The following is a 23,846-nucleotide window of genomic DNA, read 5'->3' as shown; positions in this document are numbered from 1 at the left end:
CAAGGGACACTGGCGATTAGACTGCGACTGTGAATAATGGTTCAGGTGTGCAGCACCATGGAATTTGACGGCTTTCGTTCGCTCCGCAGTAAACAGCTGGGAGCATGCGGCACTCCCTTGGTACCCGTTACTAGGTGGTCATCGGTCGTGGGTTTGGTACCTTTGTGGCCTGTTCTATGCCAGCGTGAGACTAATTCATCAGTGGTACTATTAATTTGATGCTGCACGTGCAAGAGGGTCGCCACTGCTCGGTGGCGGCGATGCCTACGCTCGCCACTTCTCTAACCGGGTTAAACGCTTCGTGCACTGCACGGATGCGTTTGAGTCGGGACTGGAAGAAATTTTGAATAAAGCGATTTCATTATAACGAGGGGTTACCGTAATTTGTGCTGGACCATAGCTATAGGCGTACACTATTCCCTTTACCTTCACAACCTATGGACTGGAAATCTGTTGCCCCGGAGTCCAACCCCTCGTGAGGCACTGAAGATTTTCTTTATTTCTTTATGAACTATTCGCAAAGCACTTTGACTGCTGCGACGGTAACCACCGGACGCCGACGAATGAACAATCAATTAGGCGAGTGAGCCTATGACAGCTATAAGTTCGCTTTGCTCATCGGTCTGTTCACAACAAAAACACACTACCTTGCCCAGAAATTTCAACTCAAACTTGCGTTTTGAGGAGTCTGAATTTACTGCCAGGCAATCTGTAGTTGTGCTACAGAGCGGGGTTTAACATCCTGATACTGCAAAGTGGATTATGAGGGATGCTGCAGTGAAGGGCTCTGAATTAATTTTCACCACCTGGGGTTTCCTAACGTATGCATGAAGCAAAGTGCAAGAGCGTTCTTGTACTTCACCCCCACAGAAATGTGGCCGCCGAAGCTGGGTATCGCACCCGCGACCTCGCACCGGGCAGCAGAACGCCACAGCCACTGAGTTGCCGAGGTTGGCGCAAAGTGAACAGACTCACCTTCTTCTCCTTGAGCGTCTTGCACGAGCCCTTCCCATAAAGCCTGAGTAGTGAGCCCCATGAAGAGATGTGAGGATGCAAGCCCTGGTTGAAGAGTCAAAGAAGCAGCAGTGAGAGATGTACAAGAAATGTATAGAATGTACAACATTGCATAAGGTTTCTCACCAAGTACCGTAAATAACTATATATAATACGAGGTTTTTATTCTGACCCGTTAAAGTTTAACCCCATATTGTGTGCGAAAGCAAACAATTTTCAGCACAAATCTGTGGTACAGGTCCTTTCATAGCCAATATCATCATTAGGTTTACTAATGAGACGAGACACTACCGCGTCATTTTGACCATGGTGACATCCACCTTGTCACAATCAGCACAACTTGCCAAGTTGGGACCAGGGAAGCGATATTTAGGTGCTCTTAAAGGAAAAGTTACCTTAGCCGCTGAAAGCATGTGCGACTGTGCCGCAGGGTCTCAGATGTTTGGTATTCATGAGGACAGCGCGCAGGATTTGAAACACGCTCGATGGCACCAAAGATGTTTCTATAGGAGGGCATCTCTGACAAGGGACTCTCTTCCGAAAGTGCAACCAATGAGCATGACTAAGGTACAAACAGTCATCAAATAATATGTTTACGCCGAGTGCTTTCAGCTCTGGTGGTGTCATTTTTCTTGCCTTTCATACTTACTGTAGTTCCTTTCTTTTGAAAATTTTCATGACTCTTTTATGCGTCATATAGAACTTTTCTTCTGCCCCCATTTTTACTGTCCCCAGATGTCATCTTGTCATATTCAGGTCCATATTTTACAGGGGTCTTTACGGTAGTACATCTACACATGCACTAACTGCCCTACAATGCACACAAGGCAGCATATAGGGGGGGGGGGGGGGGGGCAACAGTAAATGACTTTTTTAGAGCGCAGCTCTTTGGCGTCCGTTCCTGGGTTTCGCGTCGTCGTCGTCGTCGGCGTCGGCCTCGTAACCAGCTCCGCCCCCCTTTCATCCCCCCAGCGCTAGCAGCGACCGACTGATACCGCTGGATGCCGCTGACGCCGCTAGAGAGTCAAGATAACGTGACTGCATAGAACACCGTCGCCGCCATGCAGAAAGAGGAGGAAAGGGTCCCCCCCTCCCCCTGTTCTTGTGTGGCGGATAGCTGGGGTTGACTCACTATCGCCGTCAGCGGCATCAGTCAGTCGCTGCTATCTCTTCCCTCCTCCCTTTATCGTGTTGTCCGCTTGCTGCGCGCGCTTCTGCCCCCATCGTTTGCCGCTGGGTGTACACGCCGCCCCCCTCCGCTTCCGCTTACTGCTGGTTGCTCTCGACGGCGGCGATGAGCCTCTGCTTCGGCGGCGCGAACTGCAGGGTCTTCTCGGCGGCGGCGATGAGCTTCTGCTTCAGCCTCGCTTACTGCTGGTTGCTCTCGACGGCGGCGATGAGCCTCCACTTCGGCGGCGCGAACGGCAGGGTCTTCTCGGCGGCGGCGATGAGCTTCTGCTTCAGCCTCGCTTACTGCTGGTTGCTCTCGACGGCGGCGATGAGCCTCCGCTTCGGCGGCGCGAACTGCAGGGTCTTCTCGGCGGCGGCGATGAGCTTCTGCTTCAGCCTCGCTTACTGCTGGTTGCTCTCGACGGCGGCGATGAGCCTCCGCTTCGGCGGCGCGAACGGCAGGGTCTTCTCGGCGGCGGCGCTTAGCCTCTGCTTCCCCCACGGCTGTGACAACCTCGCGAGGCACTTGTATAGATCTCGTCTTTGAGAATCAAGCATTGGTTTACCAAGTCGAACATATATCAGTCTATTTCTCCGACCACAAAGCATCCTTCATGACTGTCAAGAACTGTTAGTGGAGTCTTTGTTAAAGGAATACGTGTGAAAAATAAAAAAAAAATTATGTGATAGCGCATACATGTGTTGCTCGATTTCTTTGCCTCAATCTATCCAAAAGGTGAAACAGCTTATTTGCTGCGCTCAAATTTCGCATTAGGAAGTAACGTAATCGTCGGTAATTTTTTTTTTTTTAATTCGAAAATGCCCAAAACGAATCAGATTCGGCGCACTTGTCCCAGTGCTCTATACATTGTTCAAAACTTTACGGGGACTCTTGTGTGAACTGATGGCGCTCAGTGCTCTCGTCTATTTCCTCTTTAAGTCCTCTGCCTCTTAAAATTTTGTCCTTAAGCTCCGGTTTCAGTCGTGGAAAACAGAAATCGAAGGAGAGCAAGACTCGGGGAAGGGGGGGGGGGGGGGGGGCAGGGAAGGTGAGCCATCATTGTCATCCCATCATCCAATGCTTAGTCGGGCAGTGCCACACACTCAGACCTGTGCGGGCGGGAGGGACATCGTGGTACACAAGCCACTCACCTCAGTTCCACAAATCGGGGGATTTCCTTCGTAACCACACATTCCCCAACTGTTTGGGTACTTCAACCTAAAAATGCTAGTTGACTACCCGAACTTGTGATATCTAGTTAAAATCAACAGGCTTCTTGATATGAAAACATTTTCCAAGAAATGAACCTAACTCGATGCCCAAATGTTAATCGATATCCATCATTGCAGGACAGACGCAGACGGCAGCAGAGGCGCAAAAGAACCGCGACGAGCTGACGAAACTTCACGCAAGGACGCAGCTTGGTCGACTGATGAAGATCACAGTGTAGTACATCTGCCTGGCGGCACGTGCAAGTATTATGTGCAAGTCGGTGTTGCAAGCACTGAGGCAGACATCAACAATCTCACTCGGTGACCACGAACTCGCAGTCACAACGCAAGCTAGCGCTTTGCACCGTGTCTCAGAAACTTGAGATTACGTGACCGCCAAAACTAGATGCGCGGGAACAACAAAATAGAGGCACCATCCAATTTGGCTTGCTATGGAAAGATTGCCTCCAAGATCCATAAGGCACGTGGCCCACGCGCATACGTATGCACAGGGGAGAAGGCAGATAGGTACGCGTTCCTGCCCCCCCCCCAACCAGCACGTGCTTCACCACGTTCCTGCGCGTTCACTCCCTCCGCATCCCTCTTGTGCAGAAGGAATCATCACTCACCGGCTCTAGTGTTTTTCCTGATTTGTTTACCACTGTGACAAATGGCGCAGCGGTGTTTTTTGCCAACCGCGCCTAGGCGTAGGTGCTTTGGCAGCGGTTTTGCCGCTCAAACTTTTCATGCAGAACGCTTGAAATAACTTTTGCCTCGGCTGACATAGTTTTATGCTAGATTTACTAGCCATACAGGCTCCAAGTACATGATTGAAATGGCCGAAAACTTTGTTAAATCGAAACTGCGTCACAAAGTTACTTCGCTGAATCGGAAAAAATAGACAGTTTTCAATGCAACTAAGATTGGGAAATGAAAATGGCTCTTTAAATTGCAAATTTCGTTAAATCAAGGCTCGTTATATTGAGGTTGTGGTGGCGGTGGTGAATTGTAGCAACAGGAGGGTTTAGCCTGGTGATCAAAGCCAAGGTTTGACTGTATGAGAAATTGGTATAACTTGGTATAACTCGCGCCTGCCTCAATCTAAGAAAAAATCAAAACTGATTCTTTGGGTAGTGCCTTGAAATCCGCAATCTTCACAACTGAACTTTCAATATGCAACCACATGCAATGTATTTCCAATGCATTTTGGCATTAAAGTTGGCCAACGTTGGGACATCTATTCTATGCTGCGTGACAACAATGTTGTAAACCTGTCCCAAAGTGTTCTGTGTGTGTTCACTGGTGAAAGCTGAAGCCCCCACTGTTGCGAATTTTGCTTATGGAAACAGCGCAGTTACTGTATGGTGCAAAACGTTGCACGCTGGTGGGGCAGCGACTCTCTGCTGAAAATATGGCGTAAATGTGTTCCGTGTGGTTGTCGCTCCAGGAAGTACTTTCACCGGCAATTGCCAGGGGTCACATGAGCTAGTACAAGTGCTGACCAAGAAACGGCGCCCAACAACACCAGCAAGCACGACCTGTCCGTCATCACCTTGAAATGTCTCGTGGCTGGTGCTGTTTGAACCTGCTTGCACTATTACTTTCTATTTAAAATGATGCTAGCATATTACAATGTCCTGCTCCTCCCAATCTGCGGCTTTGTGACTGCGTTCACTGAGCTGAAAAATCGGGCTGCAAGCAAGGGACCTGAAAGCGTCACCTGTCGATAAATGCGACTATTCGTGACTTTCATTTTGCTACCAACTTGGTCGTGCGACTTCTGCGAGTCGTTGATGCGAATGCACCTAATGAGTGATCAAAGAATTCATTCGAGAAGTCTTTCATCTTTCTCGCATGATGCACGACTCACCTGAAGAATTGCTTGTGATGCCCTTTGTTTCCCATCTTTCTTGTTTCTACAAATGACCTAATGGGAAGAAAGTGCAAGGAGACAATGCATAAAATTATTGAGAACGGCCAAGACCTCTGTGCAGATAAAGCTAACTGCATGTTGTTAGTAGACAGATTTAGTTTAGTGTATGCAACTATAGCATACGCTATACGCTATAGTACAGGGTACGCTAAGCAGCGCAAGTTTTTTACAGTTTTAGTTGGCCTGCGAGATCTTCAGATCTCAGAGGCCATATGCCGTAGTTGCGGCTATCTCCCGACTGTGGCAATAGGTGGCGCCGACATCTTGAATGTTTCTTTCGTTAGGCTTCGACTCATTCAAAATGAGAAGCGATCTCGAAAACACCACAAGGTTATCCATAATACTCCGTCGTCGAAGCGGCCTGAGACTAAGCGAAAGCCGTTTACACAGTCATTTGCCACGAAGAAGTGCGTTTTACAAAAGCAACGCAAAATTCAATTCAAAGCAGGCAGCCGGGACTGCCGTCATGTCTCGTGCAAACTCTGCAAACCAGGCAAAGACGCTAAATCTGAGAAATAGTATGTGTACGCTATACGCTATGGGTCGTTTAGCCTTTTGCACATATGCAGTGACGACCCGCTATATTATAGCGTACGCTAAACTAAAACTGTCTAGTGACCTCCTGGAGATGCCTCCAGTAGTTTGTGCATTTTTATTATTAGAGTAATAATTAGTACTGATGAAAACTTTATAGCCACAACGTCGGTACAAGGTTCGAAGAGCATATATGAAAGGATCCACTTCAGTTTTTTGCAACGCACTAACTTTTGCAGAGCACTTTGGTTTTCGCCAACCCTCTAAATAAAGCTCGTAACCCCTTTATAAAGGCCCAGCTGGCTTGCTGCTTGTGCAATGTAGCAGCCTTTTCTTTAAATGTGGAAAAAAGAGCTATGCAAAAGACAGCACGTCGCAAACTGAATGTAATGTTTTCAAATGTGCTCTACGAACCTTGCACTGACATTGTGGTCATAAAGTTGATAATTTGAAAATTACTGAATTTTTATACCTAATCTATTAATAAGGGCACAAAAAATACTATTTTCTCCAAGGTGTTCTTAGCATCTTGAATTAGTGTCAGGATCAGAGTTTAGTGTTAGCTGAGATGTAATTAAATGAAACAATGCAATTCATTCAATTATGTCTTGTCCAACACTAAACTCTTCTTACGAATTCTTACTAAACTCTTCTTACGAATTCTTGTGGCAGAATGCTCCCAAAATGGCACTTTAAGACATCCAGCACATAACAAAAATTTCCGAGGGAGTCTGGTGAAGGGCCTTTCTTTTAACACTGTCATGAAATAAATCCTGACTGGGTTCCCTTCGCAGAGGCAGATTGGTTCTCGTTTACGGCATGTGCGCTGAATTTTTGCTAGCTCGTGCCAAAAACTAGGATTTTCTCAGAACAAAGGTGGAGTGAGTACTCCACAAATAAAATTCAAGCCATGCCACATGATGACAGTGCTTACGCTAGCTGTGTGTTTGCCGACTGACATGATGAACTCATTTCGCTGATGCTTCATGTTTTTCATCTCCTGCTTGATTTCTGTGTCCCCCATGCCGTAGTTCCTGCATGAAAAATAAGTTTGTGAGGTGATGAGACATTTCTAAATAGCGTTCAGTTGCTAAACATACAAAAATAAAGAAAAAGAAAGATAATAAAGGTAGAAACAGACGCAGGAATGTGCCTTTTCCGAAGACTAACAGGTGCATAAATTCTGCGTTCATGTTTTAAGCCTTTCAGAGCCAATAAGCCAATACCGTATTTACTTGCATAATGATTGCACTCACGTAATGATCGCACCCCGAACTGGCCGCAGCAATATGTTGTCTGCCAAATCTAGCTAATGATGATCGCACTCACCATCTGTCGAATGCTGTCGAATGCTACGCGAATAACTCTTCCAAGACATACCAAGCGGTCTGCACACACCAAACATTCTTAAGCAGATGCCCCATTTCATTCCTTTCATCACTTTCTGCACTTCCATGAAAAAAAAAAAGAAAAAGAAAAGAAAGCTACAACCAAACTTGCCTTGGCTTTATTATTTGTAGGCTTTATAATGGTTGTGGTCAACAACAACAACAAAAAAGGTACCTTTCGATTTTTCTTGTCTGCACTCACGGGCACGCAACAAATCGCAAGCGGCAACAATAGTAGCCACGTTTACACTGATACGTTAGAAGTGAACCCTATTAATATGCCTGCCGACGCTTGTAACACAGCTATTCGCCCACCCTTAGCGGAAACGTGCCGTATTAGGTTAGCAGTGAAGACAAATGCCACAGTTTCTGCAGCATGGCCACCATGTGTTTATATGTCACTGGCAGCTAAGCGTGCCCATCTCCATTTCTGTCACCTCAAAGCAGACATGGCTACGTTATTTCAACAAACTTGCCGATATTAACGATTATTCATTACTGATACGGAAGAAACTGTTTCAATGCACGTAATGCACTCACTAGAAGAAAAAAATCTCATTCGGCGCGTTCGGCTTGCCCTGCCGGCTGCCATTTTTGTTTTGGTGTCTCACACTGTTACAGCAGAAGCCGTCTGTCTGTTGACCTGTTGTCATCCCGCAGCAAACGTGGGATGAAAAAACATGTTTTCTTTTCGCAGGAAATTTAACCCACGTAATGATCGCACCACTGAATTTGCGTTAATTTCTTCGACAAAAAGTGCGATCATTATGCGAGTAAATACGGTAACTGTTGGGGGACTCGGCCGCTTGTGACGCGGCTGCATGACGGCACTGCGGAGGAGAGAGCAAACGATTTTTCGCTATTCTTGACATGAGATCATAAATTTGCCAGGTAAATTTCTGGCAGCATGCAGTACAATAATATTTGGCTCGCATGTTCACAGGAGCCTTGTCGACAGATCGGCAACATTTTCTTATGTAAAAGAAATAAAACGTTGCAGTTTCACCAGAAAGGCGAAGTATAGATTCCAATAGCAAATTAGTAGACAGCTATACAAAGTAAGGATAGTAAATTTATCAGCCATACAATATTGTAAACACTGGGTTGCCAACTAAGTTAGGCATGGTGTCACGCGTGCACATGCAAACATGAACATATCTCACTCGATGACCACACACTTGTGCTGTCAGAACGCTGGAGTGAGGAGGCGTGGAAGCAGCAGTGAGCGAAGTGACCTTCAGGCTGCCTCTCGCTTCAGTTTTTAACTAAGCAGCGGCACACAGCACCCACGAAGCTACCGGCGCTCGTCGCACTCTGCCTTAAATGCTTGCTTTAAAAAATACTAATGAAAAGAGACAAAGATGTATGGCTACCTTTTGAGGCACTCCAGAAGAATCTGGTAAGGAGAAAGCTGCCCAGTCTTGGCACAGAGGTCGTTTACACGGGGATCTTCCACTTTGATTTCATCAAAGAACTGCAAGGAGGCAAAAAGACAAGCTATTACTACTTGTCACCTCACATTACAAAAGCACAGTTATCAAATGAGTCAAAACCAGCAAAGCAGGCTTACCTTGAGATGTTATTAACACAGGTGAATATTTATGTAATAAAAAAACATCCACGCTAGATAAACAGTGTTGATTGCTAAACTAATTACCGACGTTCATTGAAAAAACACACACGTCTGTGTGGTACTGACTCCCAACAAAGCAATGCACGACTCCACTCCACTAAAGCTACCTAGCACATATATGCTTTCTCAGGTGTGCAGATTTTTTTCAACATTGCTGTTCGGCTCTATGGGGTACAAACCTGACTGGAGCAGGGTTCATCGCATAAAATAATGCTCATGGACAGGCAAGCATGTGCAGCGAAGTTGAGTAGGGTGAGCATGAAGCTATACGAGATAGCGGCTTTCACAAGGATGCTATAGCTTCATGCTCGCCCGACGATAAGGCATAAACAGTCACTCTCTTCGGCAATTTTGGTTTCCTGGTTGAAATAAGCAGGAATTCATTTCAGTGCACAAATTAGCAGCATCAGCTGTTTGAATGTCTCTAACTGGTTATGGATATTCCTCGAATAGTGACTTTTTGGGTTAAAAAGATATATTATTCTAATGTTCATAATTTGCAACTTCAATTTCCTTGAACATTTCCCATGACTGTCCTTGGTAAAACAAGAAATTCCCTGACAATCCCATGACTTTTCCAGGCCCTTAAAATTTCCCCGACTTTTCCAGGGTTTCAAGGTCTTCCAGGTCGCTAGACACCCGGACACAGCACAAACATAATTTGGCACCATCATCACTGATGCAATAATGAAAAACACTGGTGCAAAACTTGACTGTACATTGTGGCAGCGACAAGCTGTGCTAGCTTGGATATGCTTTTTGTGGGTCCTTAGAGAGTAAAACATAACTTGCAAAACTAGGGTGTACGGCCAACAGCAAAAGTTAGCCAAGGCCCGTAATGTAGCATGCCAATGCAGCAGCAATCCACATAAACTATAATTTTGCAGCTTGCTATGGCGTGCATAATGAAATCATTCTCATTAACTAGGTGTTGCTCAAGTGTGTCTCACATCCCGCCTCCTCCACCTACACACATGCAAGCCAGCAAGGCCTTTCATACAAGTTCACTGCCGCTTCACCTTATTAAAGCAGTGTTTACAAAAATGAGTACACAGAGTAAAGTGTAAACGGAGACCACAAAACTTACGGCAACGTCCTGGAAGAAGTCCTCGCTCTTCTCACTCTTCATGTTTGTGTCCTTCATTTGCGGAATGAGGATTTCCAGTGTTGCTTTGGCTGGAATGAAAATGCAGTCAGAGGAGGACAACTGATCAAACACTGAAAGGGTGCTCATCAAAGAAGTACAGATCTGAAATTATTACCTTGTAATTTCTTTTAGCTAAATGAATGTACTACAAGTGCAGTCGTTAAAATGCGAACGGTGAAGTGCAATGTTTTTGCACAGCCAAGTAAAAAGAAAAGGCTGCGGAGATGTACACGACTACCTGTGACATACTATGAGTGGTGAGTCCCTGACACATCAAAATTAGTTGTACGGATTTACGCCTTTTCCTTTTTGCAGGGCTGTGCAAGAACCACGCACTCTGCTGTTCATATTTGAATCATTGAATACAGCACAAGCTGTCCAAACTATTAAAAGAAAAGAAAAACAGAAGAGAAAGACAGCCACATATGAGTGCAGTCAGAAGAAATGCACTCCGCTATATTGTTCATTACTGCACAAGAACTATGCACTCTGCTGTTCATTTTTGAATCACTGAATATACAGTCGATCCTATCTTGAACCCATTTGCATTGAATTATTCTGTATATCGAACAATTTTGGAACACGGTACAGTTACAATGAGTATATATAGCAAATATTAGGCTTACATCGAACAAACATAGCAGCAACTCCCGATATATCGAACAACAAGCCGTACAAAAGTGCCCCCAGAAGTTGGCTTTCCCTTGCGGCGGCGGAGAAACCCGGTGGTGCGGCTCCATTCTCCCTACTGTGACCTCGCCTAACTGCACTGCGTCGGGCGAGTCGTCGACACCTCCCCCCCCCCCCCTCCCCGCAAAAAAAAAGTTATCCTGGCCCGCCCACAGCGCTTGTTAAGACAGCCATTCAGAGGTGCTTGTGCCCTCGTCGTGCAAGATGATGCAAGTGCGAGTTGTCTCACTGCTTCTCTGGTTCATTGTGTTTGCGCTTTGTGGACCATCTGCAGTGTGGCCGTGATGAAGCGGCAGAATTCGCCTTTCGCCGTGAAGCTCGAAATCATAAATTGGGTCAAATGTGGTGAGAAGTCAGATGTCCTCACGGCGTGCAAGATTCTGAGGAACACTCTCAGCATGATCTTGCAGAATAAGGGAGAGATTAGGGCTAAAGTGGACAAACTCGCGATCCGGTGCCTGTGGCACCCAACGTGTATGCACAGCCATGTACAAGTGGTTAATCCGAAATTGTTTCAGACGTGCTGGCTTCTGCTTGCCTGGTGATCACTGCAAATTCTGATGAGTGTGACGAAGCCGTTGCCGGCATTGCCGAAGTTTGGAGCAAACTGTCAGAATTTCCAGAGGCCTTTGACGAATAAATGGTCGAAGAGTTTGTGAGTGCAGATGATGGTGTCGCGACCATGGGAGAGCCCGAAAACGAAGACTACATTGCCGACATCGTACCGAGCTCAAGTGAAAGTGGGCCCAATTAGGAAAGCAACGACGGTCCGTTGCCCACGTCCTTCAAAGTAGTTGGTGCACTCGCACTAGTCCGGTGCTTCTGCACGAATGCGGAAGGTTGCGGCCTCAGCTGCTCCGGCTCCTTTTGACCATGTGGGGAAGTGCATGCGTTGCAGGCAGCGGAACTGCCCAAGCAGAAGAAAATACAGAACTATTTCATGCGAAACTAAGTTAGTTTCATCAATAAAGCAATTTTATAAATGGTGTGTGCTTTTATGATGTCTAATTCTTTAGCAGGCTTATATCGAATTATGCCCTATATCGAACTGGTAGGCGTTTTGTTGCAAGTACGATATAGCTGGGTTCGACTGTAGCACAAGCCCTCCAAACTACAAAAAAGAAAGAAAGAAAGAAGAGAAACAAAGCCACTCATGAATGCAGTAAGAAGAAATGCCCTCAGCTATATTGTTTGTTACTGCATAACCAATGTCATTGTACCTAGTCTTATTCCTACATAATGCCAACTCAGCTCAATGTCACCACATTACGGTAATGTTGATGACGCCAGGTCCAGGATTTTGAGGAAAACTTCAGCATCAAATTAGGACGGTACTTCACAAGTGGTGAAGTGAACAGTGCAGATAGGATGAAACAATGAGAAGCGCTTGTCCTGTGCACATCTTTCAGTGTCTTTCATTCATTTTGCAGTGTTTCAAACCAGATCGTTGTTTCCCAGCTTCCATGCTTGCTAATGACATCTTTGGACAGTCGTTTCGAGCATTCTTGATGGTTCAAAATTGGCGCTCTGGCTATGCCCAGATGGTCATCTCTGATCGCCCGACTCCAGATCACGCTGCTGAGAGGTGCTTCCAGTATCATCGTCAGAGCAGCTGAGAAATCTGGTTGGTTTCCGGTCCCCTGACCCTGCTCATTCATTGTTAATGTTTGTGCTTTCTGCCTTGACTTTTCGGTTGCCTGAATCGTGACTGTACGCAGGCAGCAATAGAGCTGGCTGCATTGCATTACTGGAAGTCCCCTCTCAGGTTTCGCTTTCTTCCCTCCCTCACTGCTGAGAAAAGCAGCCGGCTGTTCAGTTGGAGCAAGACACCTCCCACGTCTACCCAGATCGCCTCTGTCTGCTCGGATTCAGAGGATAACAGTGACCATCTGAAGATGTCACCTTCCATGTGCGAGAAGCTTGAAGAAAATTTCCACAGCTTCAGAAATATGTTAGTGCTCCGGAGAGGAAAGGACAATAAAGAGAAGGAGGAAAGAAAAAGCATGATGCCACCAAGAAGTGGCTGGCACACACCTGCTTCCGACTTGGCTTGCTTTTTACTGCTTCCAAAGCCAGAGCCATACTCGATGCCATTGATGACCACAGTGGCGCCGTACGGCATGCTTGAGCTTTCTGCAATCACGAAACAAAGCATTCGATCACTGTCCACTCGTGTTGTTGCTAAGCTGGGCAGAAGCTCAACTGGCGAGGGGAAGTCATGAGGAGTTGCAAAAGGCGCACATACCGAGTTCCTTGAATGTGTACTGGGGCTGCGTCCTCATGGCGTGTTGCACATATTCGTGAAGAATGCACACGTTCGACTTTCCACTTGGGTTCATGATGAATTCTGAGCCAACAAAACAAAACAACCACAGGTAAGCTTAAAAAGGACACTGCTACTGCAAGTAAACAATTGTAATTACTGCAATTGTAAACATGTCAGTGTATATTCAGTCATCACTCACTCCCATAGAAGATTACACACGAGACAAAGTAAGGTGCGTGATGCCTTGGTGCAAGAACATAGTAAGTTATTGCAGTTGGACCCTCATAATAAAGAAATCACATTGGACACAAGAAATACCTTCATAATTGATATTTAAGTGTACATGTAGATATTGAAGGAAGACTAAGACGAAGACATTGCTATCAGGCCTATGCGAAAAAAATGCAAGTGGAGTGCCTCTGACGGGCAAAAAAAGAGGGTCTCCTGCAAATTTTGATGACCCGTCGAGATCTTGTTGTGGTGATGCGAGGCAGGGGAACAATAGCACATTACACACACATGCTTTGCAATGTTGCAAATATTCAACTGTGTGATCAGTGTTATCACGCAGAATCGGTATGTTGGCTTTCGAACTGCGGTCCTGCCAAGCCGCTAGCCAAAACCAAACGCTAGCCACTACTACGGCTACCAGTCTGCCCATGCGTCTGATCTCAGGCTTGCATCGATGCTAAGGCCTACGAGTACGAACATATTGGCGGCGGGCTTCCCGCGATATTTTGTCACTAGCCACTCCACTGACTGCACTGCTTAGGCTGCTCTGTTGGGCGCTGACAACAGAAGTTCCAGTATCGTGCCGGTTGACATGATGGCGACTTTGTCCATGCCTGCCAGGTTTACAGCATTGCACAAGCAGTTCATGCCCGAAACAGTGTGCGGCGTCTGAAATTTCAGTTATTGCTGCTATATATTGTCATGTGGTAGTGATGGTGAAGAAGGCAGCAAAACTGTGAATGACGAAATTAGCGTTTTATTGGGTCAACCTGTGCCCTCAAAAAACAACGATAGCGGCGAACACAGTTGGTGATTGTGTGAAGTTGGTGAAGTCTGATCAGCGGATCAAGTGTGTCGGCTTTTATACATCAGTCATCGAAGGTTCCGGAGTAATTGCTGATGCCCGCGTGTCTTCCAGAAAGTTCTACATCATTCGATTCATGAAATCAGGTTACAGAAGGTTCAGTGACAAGAGACAGCAGAAAGAACCATTGATAACATTCGGGAAACTTCTGATATGTGCGGGCGCGTCCCGCGTAGAGAACAACATTCATTAGATGGTGCAGAGCGGTCACCCGAAAAAGACAAACAAGTACGCATGTCAATATTAGTGCTAGGGGTAGGTGGCAGTGATGCAGGAATCACACACAAGTCCAAAAAGTCGGGCATCTGAAAAATGAGTCGGTGACTGTGCCTGACATTTTTGTTACCAGAATATGCATTTTGTGGCACATGCAAACAAAAACTTGCTTCGCTACAAATGATACTGCATTGAATCCCGCACATTTAATTTTGTGAAACCAATTCTGCAACCAATTCCGTGAATGTGCAAAGCTGCCCATTCGAACAAAAGAAAAGTTCAACTGCTCACCTCTCTTGGAGTGCCCACTGGTGATCTGGCTTGTATCTGTAGTTGGCGGCAGTGAGCACATGATGAGCTTTGTACTCTCCGGCTAAGAGAGAAAGAAAATTAATTTAATGAAAGGAAGAGGAAAAGGTTTGCAAACTGTCAAATCATGGGCACACCTTGCACAGTTGTGAACAAATTAAAACTGAACGATGGAGAGTAAAGTTGAACACCTCTCATGAGAATTGAATTGAATTCTGGGGTTTTACATGCTAATACTACCACAATTTGATTATGGGGCACACCACAGTGGGAGACTCCAGATTAATTTTGACTGTCAGGGGATCTTTAACGTGCCCCCAATACATGGTACGGGGGTGTTTTTGCATTTCCCTCATCGAAATGCAGTTGTTGCGGCTGAAATTTGATCCTGTAACCTTATGCTTAGCAGCGAAACACCATAGCCGCTAAGCCACTTGACAGGTCGCCTCTCATGAGTAATAAGTTAGTAACAAGATTGAAAAAATTTCACTACTAGGCAGAGGCTGAATTTAACCTTTTCAGAGCCACTACTGTTCTTCATCCATCTAGATAAATGAAGTTAAAATTTCCAATAACGATCAGCCGGAAGTCAGTGATTTTTGTGTGGTTATGTGACGTAACTTGGTTTGATTTCGTTTTCATTTTTTCCCTAGCTGTACACGTTTAAAGGATCACTAGGAATAGCAAATTAAAAAATAACCCTTTTGTAACTCTGAAACCATCGCTCTTAGTGCGCGTGGACAGTTGGTAAGCCAGAAGAGGCACAGAAATTAAAGACTTACTTTGCACGAAAGCAGCCTGTCAATGTGAAGATAGTTGAAATTGGTGCTGCAGTTCGTGCGCATAATTCAATATGAGAATCTTCGAACTTCGCTTTATGGGCTAGTAATGAGCCCTTTTCCGCTAAGTCAGTGAAGCCACTATCTTGATAGAATATCCCACATTACTGAAGTGATTTTAGTGTCCATTATATGGGGGATTTTAATGGGGTCCTTTTAATGAGGTATTTGTGACTGCATGAAAGTTGGCACACATTTGTTTTTGCTATAGTACGAACTAGGCAAAGTATCACTTCCCCGACACAAATACTTTCCATGCTACAACACTTTTCTTTCACTAATCTCGTGGATAATGTGGAGAGCTTGTAAAGTATGCTGGAAATGTGTCTGATCTCATTATGCATTCTCAGACGTACGCTACATCTCGCGAAATGCTTGTACTTCCCAATTTTTGTGTGATGACGTGTAGTTCACATTTGTTTTTACCTATACTGAATAACCAAGAATGACATATATATATATACATGAAAGGCTGCATAATACATTCACAAATGACACCGAGACAAAAATAAGTGTGTCACAGAGCACAGCATTCTTCAGGGAATGTAACAACACAAACGGATTAAAAATAACCCAAGTGGTTGCCAAGATATCAGTGCCATGAGCAAGACAGATAGCAATAAAAAAAATTTTTTTTTTTGAGAAAGGACGCCTAAGCTTTGCATGCGTTCTCTGTACCTTAGAAAGCACCAGGGTGGTAGTTCTCGGTGTCCTTTCCTAGGCATAACTTTTTTCTCTTCCGGTTTTTTCTTTTCTCATGCAATCTTACTGCTTTCTTTTTTAGTTTGGCATCTTTTTCTGCGGCCCATTGAAGCGAGAGTCCTCCAGTAAGGATGCCAAGGGAAGAACAGAACACGCTGAAGGCATGGATGCTTCCAGAATTAAACTTACAGATGGCCTCTCTGACTACTGTCCCAGCTGCAACGAGTGACTACGCTTGCTGTTTGGTGCTTGTACCAGCTTGTGGAACCAGCCTGGCAAAGTTCATGGTGGGGCCGGTCATTTGTCGATGTCACATGACAAAACACAGCCATGACGACTCCATGCATTTTGTCAACCTTGCAATGCTTTTGAGAGCCAAGCCATAACCGGCGGTCAGCTTTTTGATGAGGTCCTGTGTTAGGCCTCCTTTGCCACCAAGAGGCTCGCTGTCCTTGCTTCTGGTCACAAGTGCATAAACAGCAGATCGCATTCTTTTTTGCACATGGCTGATGCCAAGAATATGCGACTGTCACCATAGCATACTATGTTTGTATAATGAAGGTCATTGTTGGCAAGAGAGCACCCAATGAGTTGTAGTGCTGCTTCAACCCCTATTCTGCTTGCATTTACACACCCATATTCTTTTGACACTCATATGCCTGCATCCATTGGCTGTAGCCCCCACCACCTTCCTTAGGCCCCAAGACGCACCCATTTCATCGGACTGATAGAATAATGGATTCCAGTACCAAGGCCGTATAAAACTCTATAACAGTTCCCCCGCCAACATGAGATATGTGACCACGTGTCATCCACGTGGCATCATACACAACAGTCACATTTTTAATGAACCCTAGCTATATTCCTTCATATGCACTGTGCACAGCATCCACAGCACCCTTAAACCCACTTGCTGCGGCTGCTTCTGCAGCAGGCCGAAGTGGTTTCTTCAGATGACCTAGGTCACCTTCCTTAGGCCCTAAGACACACCCATTTCATTGGACTAATAGAATAATGGATTCCAGTACCAAGGCCATATAAAACTCTATAACAGTTCCCCCGCCAACATGAGATATGTGACCACGTGTCATCCACGTGGCATCATACACAACAGTGACATTTTTAATTAACCCTAGCTATATTTGTTCATATGCACCGTGCACAGCATCCACAGCACCCTTAAACCCACTTGCTGCAGCTGCTTCTGCAGCAGGCCGAAGTGGTTTCTTCAGATGACCCTGATAAGTCTTGTGGTGCAGCCCCCAATTGTGATATGTTCATTATTGATGAAAAATCTGTCAGCACTTTTGAACCCTTGCACTGATCTCAGATTTGCTCAAAATGTTCGGATGTTTTCTACGAGCGGTGAAGACCACTCGTTTTCAACAGTGCCACTTGTGGAGCTCGTCAACATCACCTTTACAGGGAAACCAAGTCTGTTGCCTGGCCTGCACACCGATTCCAGGCCTTAGGGCAGCTTTGGCAGGTGGCGTTCCTTAGCAGTGTATTCAGTGCTGCGATTTGAACGACGAGAAACTGATCAGCCAGCTCTGCAGCAGGCAAAGTTAGACTCTTGCTGGTCAGCTGCATTTTCCTATCGGTAGCTAACACGGAACTCAGCGATGCGTGGACCACCTCGGCACGTTCGCGAGACGCATCTAGCAAATGAAATTTCATTTCCAAATGCAACTTAACGGCGCGATTGGCGCTCGTAGATGGTGCATCTTCCACCACGCAAGTGATACGCGAAACAGCATCCGAAGTCTTCACGAGAACGTGCACTTCGCCAAAGTGCACGGCCAGCAACTCCTGGTGAATGAATATTGAGCCGCGAATGATAGTCAGTAGTCTGACTAGCACCAGCGCAAAGCACTTTATCAAGAGCACACATAGTGAACCGAGTACAAACAGCACTATCACCTTGCAACTCGCTGGCGCGATCCTGGGACCGCGGCAAAAAGAAACTTTGAATGTGGCAAACATAATTGGTGGTCGTAGGCAGCATTTTGCCCAGAGTGCTGTCATGTGAAGCCCAGGAAACAGCATTCAAACCATCTGCGTCGCTGACGTGCGCATGTGACCTTGGCAAAACGAAACTTTGAATGTGGCAAACACGATCGTTGCCACATCAAACAGCAGCTTTGTTGAAGGATGGTGGGCAAGTTGTTTTAGAGAAACTGGCCACCCTGTATACGCAATGCCTCGTGACCTCGAGCGTACCGGAATCTTGGAAAAACGCTAACATAATCCTAATCCATAAGAAAGGGGACGCCAAAGACTTGAAAAATTATAGACCGATCAGCTTACTGTCCGTTACTTACAAAGTATTTACTAAGGTAATTGCAAATAGAATCAGGAACACCTTAGACTTCTCTCAACCAAAGGACCAGGCAGGATTCCGTAAAGGCTACTCAACAATAGACCATATTCACACTATCAATCAGATGATATAAAAATGTGCGGAATATAACCAACCCTTATACCGTATTTACACGATTGTAAGTCGACTCGAATGTAAGTCGACCCCCCCATATCGCTTGACCGGAAAAAAAAAAAAAAAAAAAGAAACCGAGGGCGCATTCGATAACGAAAATTTATTAGTAGCTGACATAGTCATTGGACTACTCGTCTTCACTAGTGCTGCCATCGTCATCATTGCTGCGGTCCCACAGCGCGTCGTGGTCCAGCGAAATTTCAAATTTGGCAAACGACCGCACCGGACATCTTGCAGAACAGCAGCCCACGCCAAATGCACCCAACCACACGCAGCCGTCAGGGAGGCTCTTTTGACAGGTCCGGTTGGCGTAATTTCGCAGTCTTCTGCCGCCAGCCACTCGTTGTACTCACGGCGGAGCAGAACCTTAAAATTAAGGCGGAGGTCCGAGCTTATTTCATGATCACGTCGCACTTCACTGGCAGGGACCGATCACGCATTTCAGCGACGTACGCCGCAAGCTTAGCCTACAGCTCCGGAAAGCGTCCATACTTCGGCACGTGGGAAATTTCTCACTTGCCTTCACACAGGTGAAAATTTCGCTTCGCTGCAGTCACCACTCTCGCACCACCCGTTTAGAAATATCGAAATTGCGGCCCGCTGCGCAGTGATTTGTTTCTTCGGCGTAAAGGGTGGCAGCCCTCTTGAACGCTGCTGTGAACGAGTGCCGAAAGATTAGTGGGCCTGCAGCACTCATGACGACTGGGGAAGCGTAGAAGTAGCACGTAACCGGCAGTCAAGTGGAACGCGTCAAACCAATACCAATGCCTTTAAACAGAGAAAGAGAAACCCGCGAGCGGTGTCTGCTCTTCCATGAACTACCGATACTCCCCGCAAGCGCCGCCGTTCTGAGGGTGCCGCCGCAAATGGGAACAGCGGCGCTTTTATCAACTATCGACACCCCCCCCCCCATGAGTGTTGCATGCACTGTAAGACTCTCAAAAATGTTGGAAAACCCTTCCGAAAAGCGAACAAACACGCGGGATAGCGAAAAGATACGGGTAGGGCCATAGAGCAAACATAAAATTGTAACTACGTTGTAGCTCTCGTTGGTATGGCTTTTTTTGGCGGGGCCATGTTTTGGTTTCGATTGTAAGTCGACCCCCCAACTTCAGACTTTCAAATTTTAAAAAAGGGGTCGACTTACAATCGTGTAAATACGGTATATAGCTTTCATTGATTACGAGAAAGCGTTTGATTCAGTCGAAACCTCAGCAGTCATGGAGACATTGCGGAATCAGGGTGTAGACGAGCCGTATGTAAAAATACTGAAAGATATCTATAGCAGCTCCACAGCCACCGTAGTCCTCCATAAAGAAAGCAACAAAATCCCAATAAAGAAAGGCGTCAGGCAGGGAGATACGATCTCTCCAATGCTATTACTGCGTGTTTACAGGAGGTATTCAGAGACCTGGATTGGGAAGAATTGGGGATAAATGTTAATGGAGAATACCTTAGTAACTTGCGATTCGCTGATGATATTGCCTTGCTTAGTAACTCAGGGGACCAACTACAATGCATGCTCACTGACCTGGAGAGGCAAAGCCGAAGGGTGGGTCTAAAAATTAATCTACAGAAAACTAAAGTAATGTTTTACAGTCTCGGAAGAGAACAGCAGTTTACGATAGGTAGTGAGGCATGGGAAGTGGTAAGGGAAGACATCTACTTAGGACAGGTGGTGACTGCGGATCCGGATCATGAGACTGAAATAATCAGAAGAATAAGAATGGGCTGGGTTGCGTTTGGCCGGCATTCTCAGATCATGAACAGCAGGTTCCCATTATCCCTCAAGAGAAAAGTGTATACCAGCTGTGTCTTACCAGTACTCACGTACGGGGCAGAAACCTGGCAGCTTACGAAAAGAGTTCTACTTAAATTGAGGACGACGCAACGAACTATGGAAAGAAGAATGATAGGTGTAACGTTAAGGGATAATACGAGTGCAGATTGGGTGATGGAACAAACGCGAGTTAATGACATCTTAGTTGAAATGAAGAAAAAGAAATGGGGGGCATGTGCAGGACACGTAATGAGGAGGGAAGATAACCGATGGTCATTAAGAGTTACGGAATGGATTCCAAGGGAAGGGAAGCGTAGCAGAGGGCGGCAGATATTTAGGTGGGCGGATGAGATTAAGAAGTTTGCAGGGACAACATGGCCACAATTAGTACATGACCGGGGTAGTTGGCGAAGTGTGGGAGAGGCCTTTGCCCTGCAGTGGGCTTAACCAGGCTGATGATGATGATGATGAAACACGATTGGTGGCAGTGGGCAAGCGCTTTGTGCTAAGTTTCGCTGCGTGAACCACACGGCACAGGATTTGGATCGTCGGTCTCGAGGCGATCACACACAGCAAAGGTACTATCAGAAGTGGCTACAGACAGCCTTTTCTTGTCTTTTCAGGGGTTTGTAAAGTTCCATTTTCGGCTACGGAAGCGATGAACTGTTCTATACTTCTTTTTGAACGATTGTTGTTTATTCAGTCGCGTTAACATGATCATAGCCACCCAATGAGGAAAGTAAAGTGCTGTGCTGAGACAATTTAGCAGACGGTACAGCACTTGCACGTGGAATGATGCACAGAAGGAAGAGGAAATTGCAAGGGCAACAGCCCACTCGGCCAATGGCGGTGCACCCTGGCCACCACGTGAAAAGAATGTCAGCTTGGAAACCGCCACGTGAGAAAGGGGGACCTCGACTGTTTCCTTTGTTGTGCGTTTGCTTGGCATTCAAGGATGGGGCCGGCATGAGAAAAAAAAATAAAGAAGCAGCTTTCAAACGATACCAAGACGGCAGCCCTCGGGGGCAGGATATACGAAAGATGGCTGCACGGACTTTAATGTTCTCGTGCAATTTTGAACTCCCGTCTCACCGTCCATGCAGACAAAATGACTTTTTATTTTCCAGTACTCAGAATGCGCTTTCAGCCTAATTGTTCTGTTACAATGTAGATTAAGCGCTAAGGATGTCCAAACACACGATTTTCCAAAATCAATCTTCTTTCCCTGCAATTTTCGCAATCTGATCCCCATGTCCCCTTTCAACCCTATACTAGTACGCTTCTATAGCATACCCTGCGCTCTGCAGGTGGTCTAGCCCTTGAAAGAGCCAGCAAGTATGCAATCACACCAGGCTACTTACAAGCATGGGTCGCTGCATCTGCTTCAGCTTCTTCTTGTGTTTACGGCGACCTGCCCACGTCCTGCGGGAGGGGTAGGGGTGGGCAAAACAAAAAAGCACGAGAGATGAAAGCAAACAGCTGCATGCAAAACAGTTATGACACGACTTTTGAACATGGCACGCTGCAACGTGTATTTTACAACAGAGAGGACTGATGGAATCTCATCTCATCCTATGGTTGTGGGTGCTCACAAGGTTGATGGGAGTTCCACGATTCTCATCCATGAGCAGTGCCCCCTGGGCAGCAATTTTTTTTTTCTTTCCACCGCTGAGAGGTAGTGTGATCCCACTCAACTGGCTAATGCAAGTAAAACACAAACAGCACACAAACAGTGGCAGATGTTTTATGAAATATTTTACCTGTTTCACTCCACTATTCCATTTCATATTTCGCACTTTTTCTAAAGTAGGCCTTAAATTGTCATCCAGAACTCAAGCCACAGCTGTCTGTACTCCCTCTCTCCACGGAGATACTGTACTAGCTCAGCTTCCGAGTTTGACAACTGAGTCATGCATGCCACAAGCAATCAAAAGACAAAAAAACACAGCAAAAGCTTTGCAGGCACACAGTGTGGGCAGACAGTGCTAATGCGCATGCGTGGAACTCACTTGAACTTCCGCAGCTGAATGATTTGAAAGTCAAACACTCCCTCACAGTACTGTCGAAATGCCAGGGCATCTGCAACAGAAGCAACAATGGTTCACTACTAGAGGCAAAGTGGGCAGATATGTTCAGGCAAAGCTTTAATTGGCGTTTCTGAAGAATGCTATTTTTGTTTAGCAACCATTTGCTAGTATAGAACACACAACCAAGTTGGGCACATTTTCACCGAGAAATGCCCGCTCAAAATAAAGTTTGGGCGATCGAACATGCCTAATGATGAAGGGATGACAACAATGGAATGCACTGAAGTAATTACAGTCGAAAATGACTATATCAAACTCGTTTACATCGAGTTATTCTTTATATCGAACAATTTCTGAACACGGAATAGTAATAATACCTATCGTATTTACTCGCATAATGATCGCGCCCCTGAATTTTGGTGTCAATATTCGCTTTTTTAATTTCCCGTGTAATCATCGCACCCCGAACTTGCTGCAGCGATATGTTGTGGGCCAAATCTACCCAATGATGATCGCACGTACCATATGTCGAATGCTGTCGAATGCTACGCGAACGACTCTTCCAAGACATACCAAGCGGTCTACACACACCAAACATTCTTAAGCAGATGCCCCCATTTCACTCCTTTCTATCACTTTCCGCACTTCCATGAAAAAAAAAAAAAAAAAAACCACAACCAAACTTGCCTTTATTATGTGTAGGCTTTATAATGGTTGCGGTCAACATCACTAACAAAAAAGGCGCCTTTTGATTTTTCTCGTCTGCACTCATGGGCATGCAACAAATTGTGAGCGGCAACGATTGCAGCCACGGTTACACTGATACGTTAGAAGTGTATCCTGTTCATATGCACGGCGACACTTGTAACACAGCTAAGATATTCGCCCACTCTTAGCGGGAACGTGCCGTATTAGGATAGTAGTGAAGAAAAATGCAGCAGTTTCCACAGCATGCCCGCCATGTGTTCCTATGTCGCTGGCAGCTAAGCGCGCCCATTTGTTTCTATCACCTCAAAGTGGACATGGCTATGTTATTGCCGCAAACTTGCCGATATTAACAATATTATTCATTACTGATACGGAAGAAACTATCTGAATGCACGTGATGTACTCACAAGAAAAAGAATTGCATTTGGCTTGCTTCACTGGCCGGCATTTTTGTTTTGGTGTCCTGCACTACATACAGCGGCAGCCGCCTATTTGTTGATCTGTTGTCATTCCGCAGCAAATGCGGGATGAAAAAAAAATCTTTTTGTGGGAAATTTAACTAGTGTAATGATCGCACCCCTGAATTTGCATCAATTTTTTTTTTACAAAAAAGTGTGACCATTATACGAGTAAATACGGTATATATAGCAAAAGTTATGCTTACAACGAACAAAAATAGCAGCGACTC

General features: G+C 45.7%; 1 protein-coding gene across 1 annotated transcript in view; it reads right to left on the bottom strand.

Moving 5' to 3' along the window:
- Positions 1 to 23,846, bottom strand: part of pasha (microprocessor complex subunit partner of drosha) — a 47,748-nt gene that overhangs the window by 11,020 nt on the left and 12,882 nt on the right. Inside the window, exons 5-14 of the mRNA XM_075686095.1 lie at positions 22,433 to 22,502; positions 21,785 to 21,845; positions 14,591 to 14,672; positions 12,967 to 13,068; positions 12,756 to 12,854; positions 9,972 to 10,060; positions 8,625 to 8,725; positions 6,798 to 6,897; positions 5,267 to 5,323; positions 976 to 1,059 (exon numbers count right to left, since the gene is read on the bottom strand). Of these exons, the coding sequence (XP_075542210.1) occupies positions 976 to 1,059; positions 5,267 to 5,323; positions 6,798 to 6,897; positions 8,625 to 8,725; positions 9,972 to 10,060; positions 12,756 to 12,854; positions 12,967 to 13,068; positions 14,591 to 14,672; positions 21,785 to 21,845; positions 22,433 to 22,502 (845 nt within the window). The remainder of the gene's footprint in view (positions 1 to 975; positions 1,060 to 5,266; positions 5,324 to 6,797; positions 6,898 to 8,624; positions 8,726 to 9,971; positions 10,061 to 12,755; positions 12,855 to 12,966; positions 13,069 to 14,590; positions 14,673 to 21,784; positions 21,846 to 22,432; positions 22,503 to 23,846) is intronic.

Source organism: Dermacentor variabilis, chromosome 3, assembly GCF_050947875.1.
Source record: "Dermacentor variabilis isolate Ectoservices chromosome 3, ASM5094787v1, whole genome shotgun sequence".
NCBI lineage: Eukaryota > Metazoa > Arthropoda > Arachnida > Ixodida > Ixodidae > Dermacentor > Dermacentor variabilis.
The sequence above is the reverse complement of the archived record's forward strand: the minus strand, read 5'-3'. Positions and strand labels throughout refer to the sequence as shown.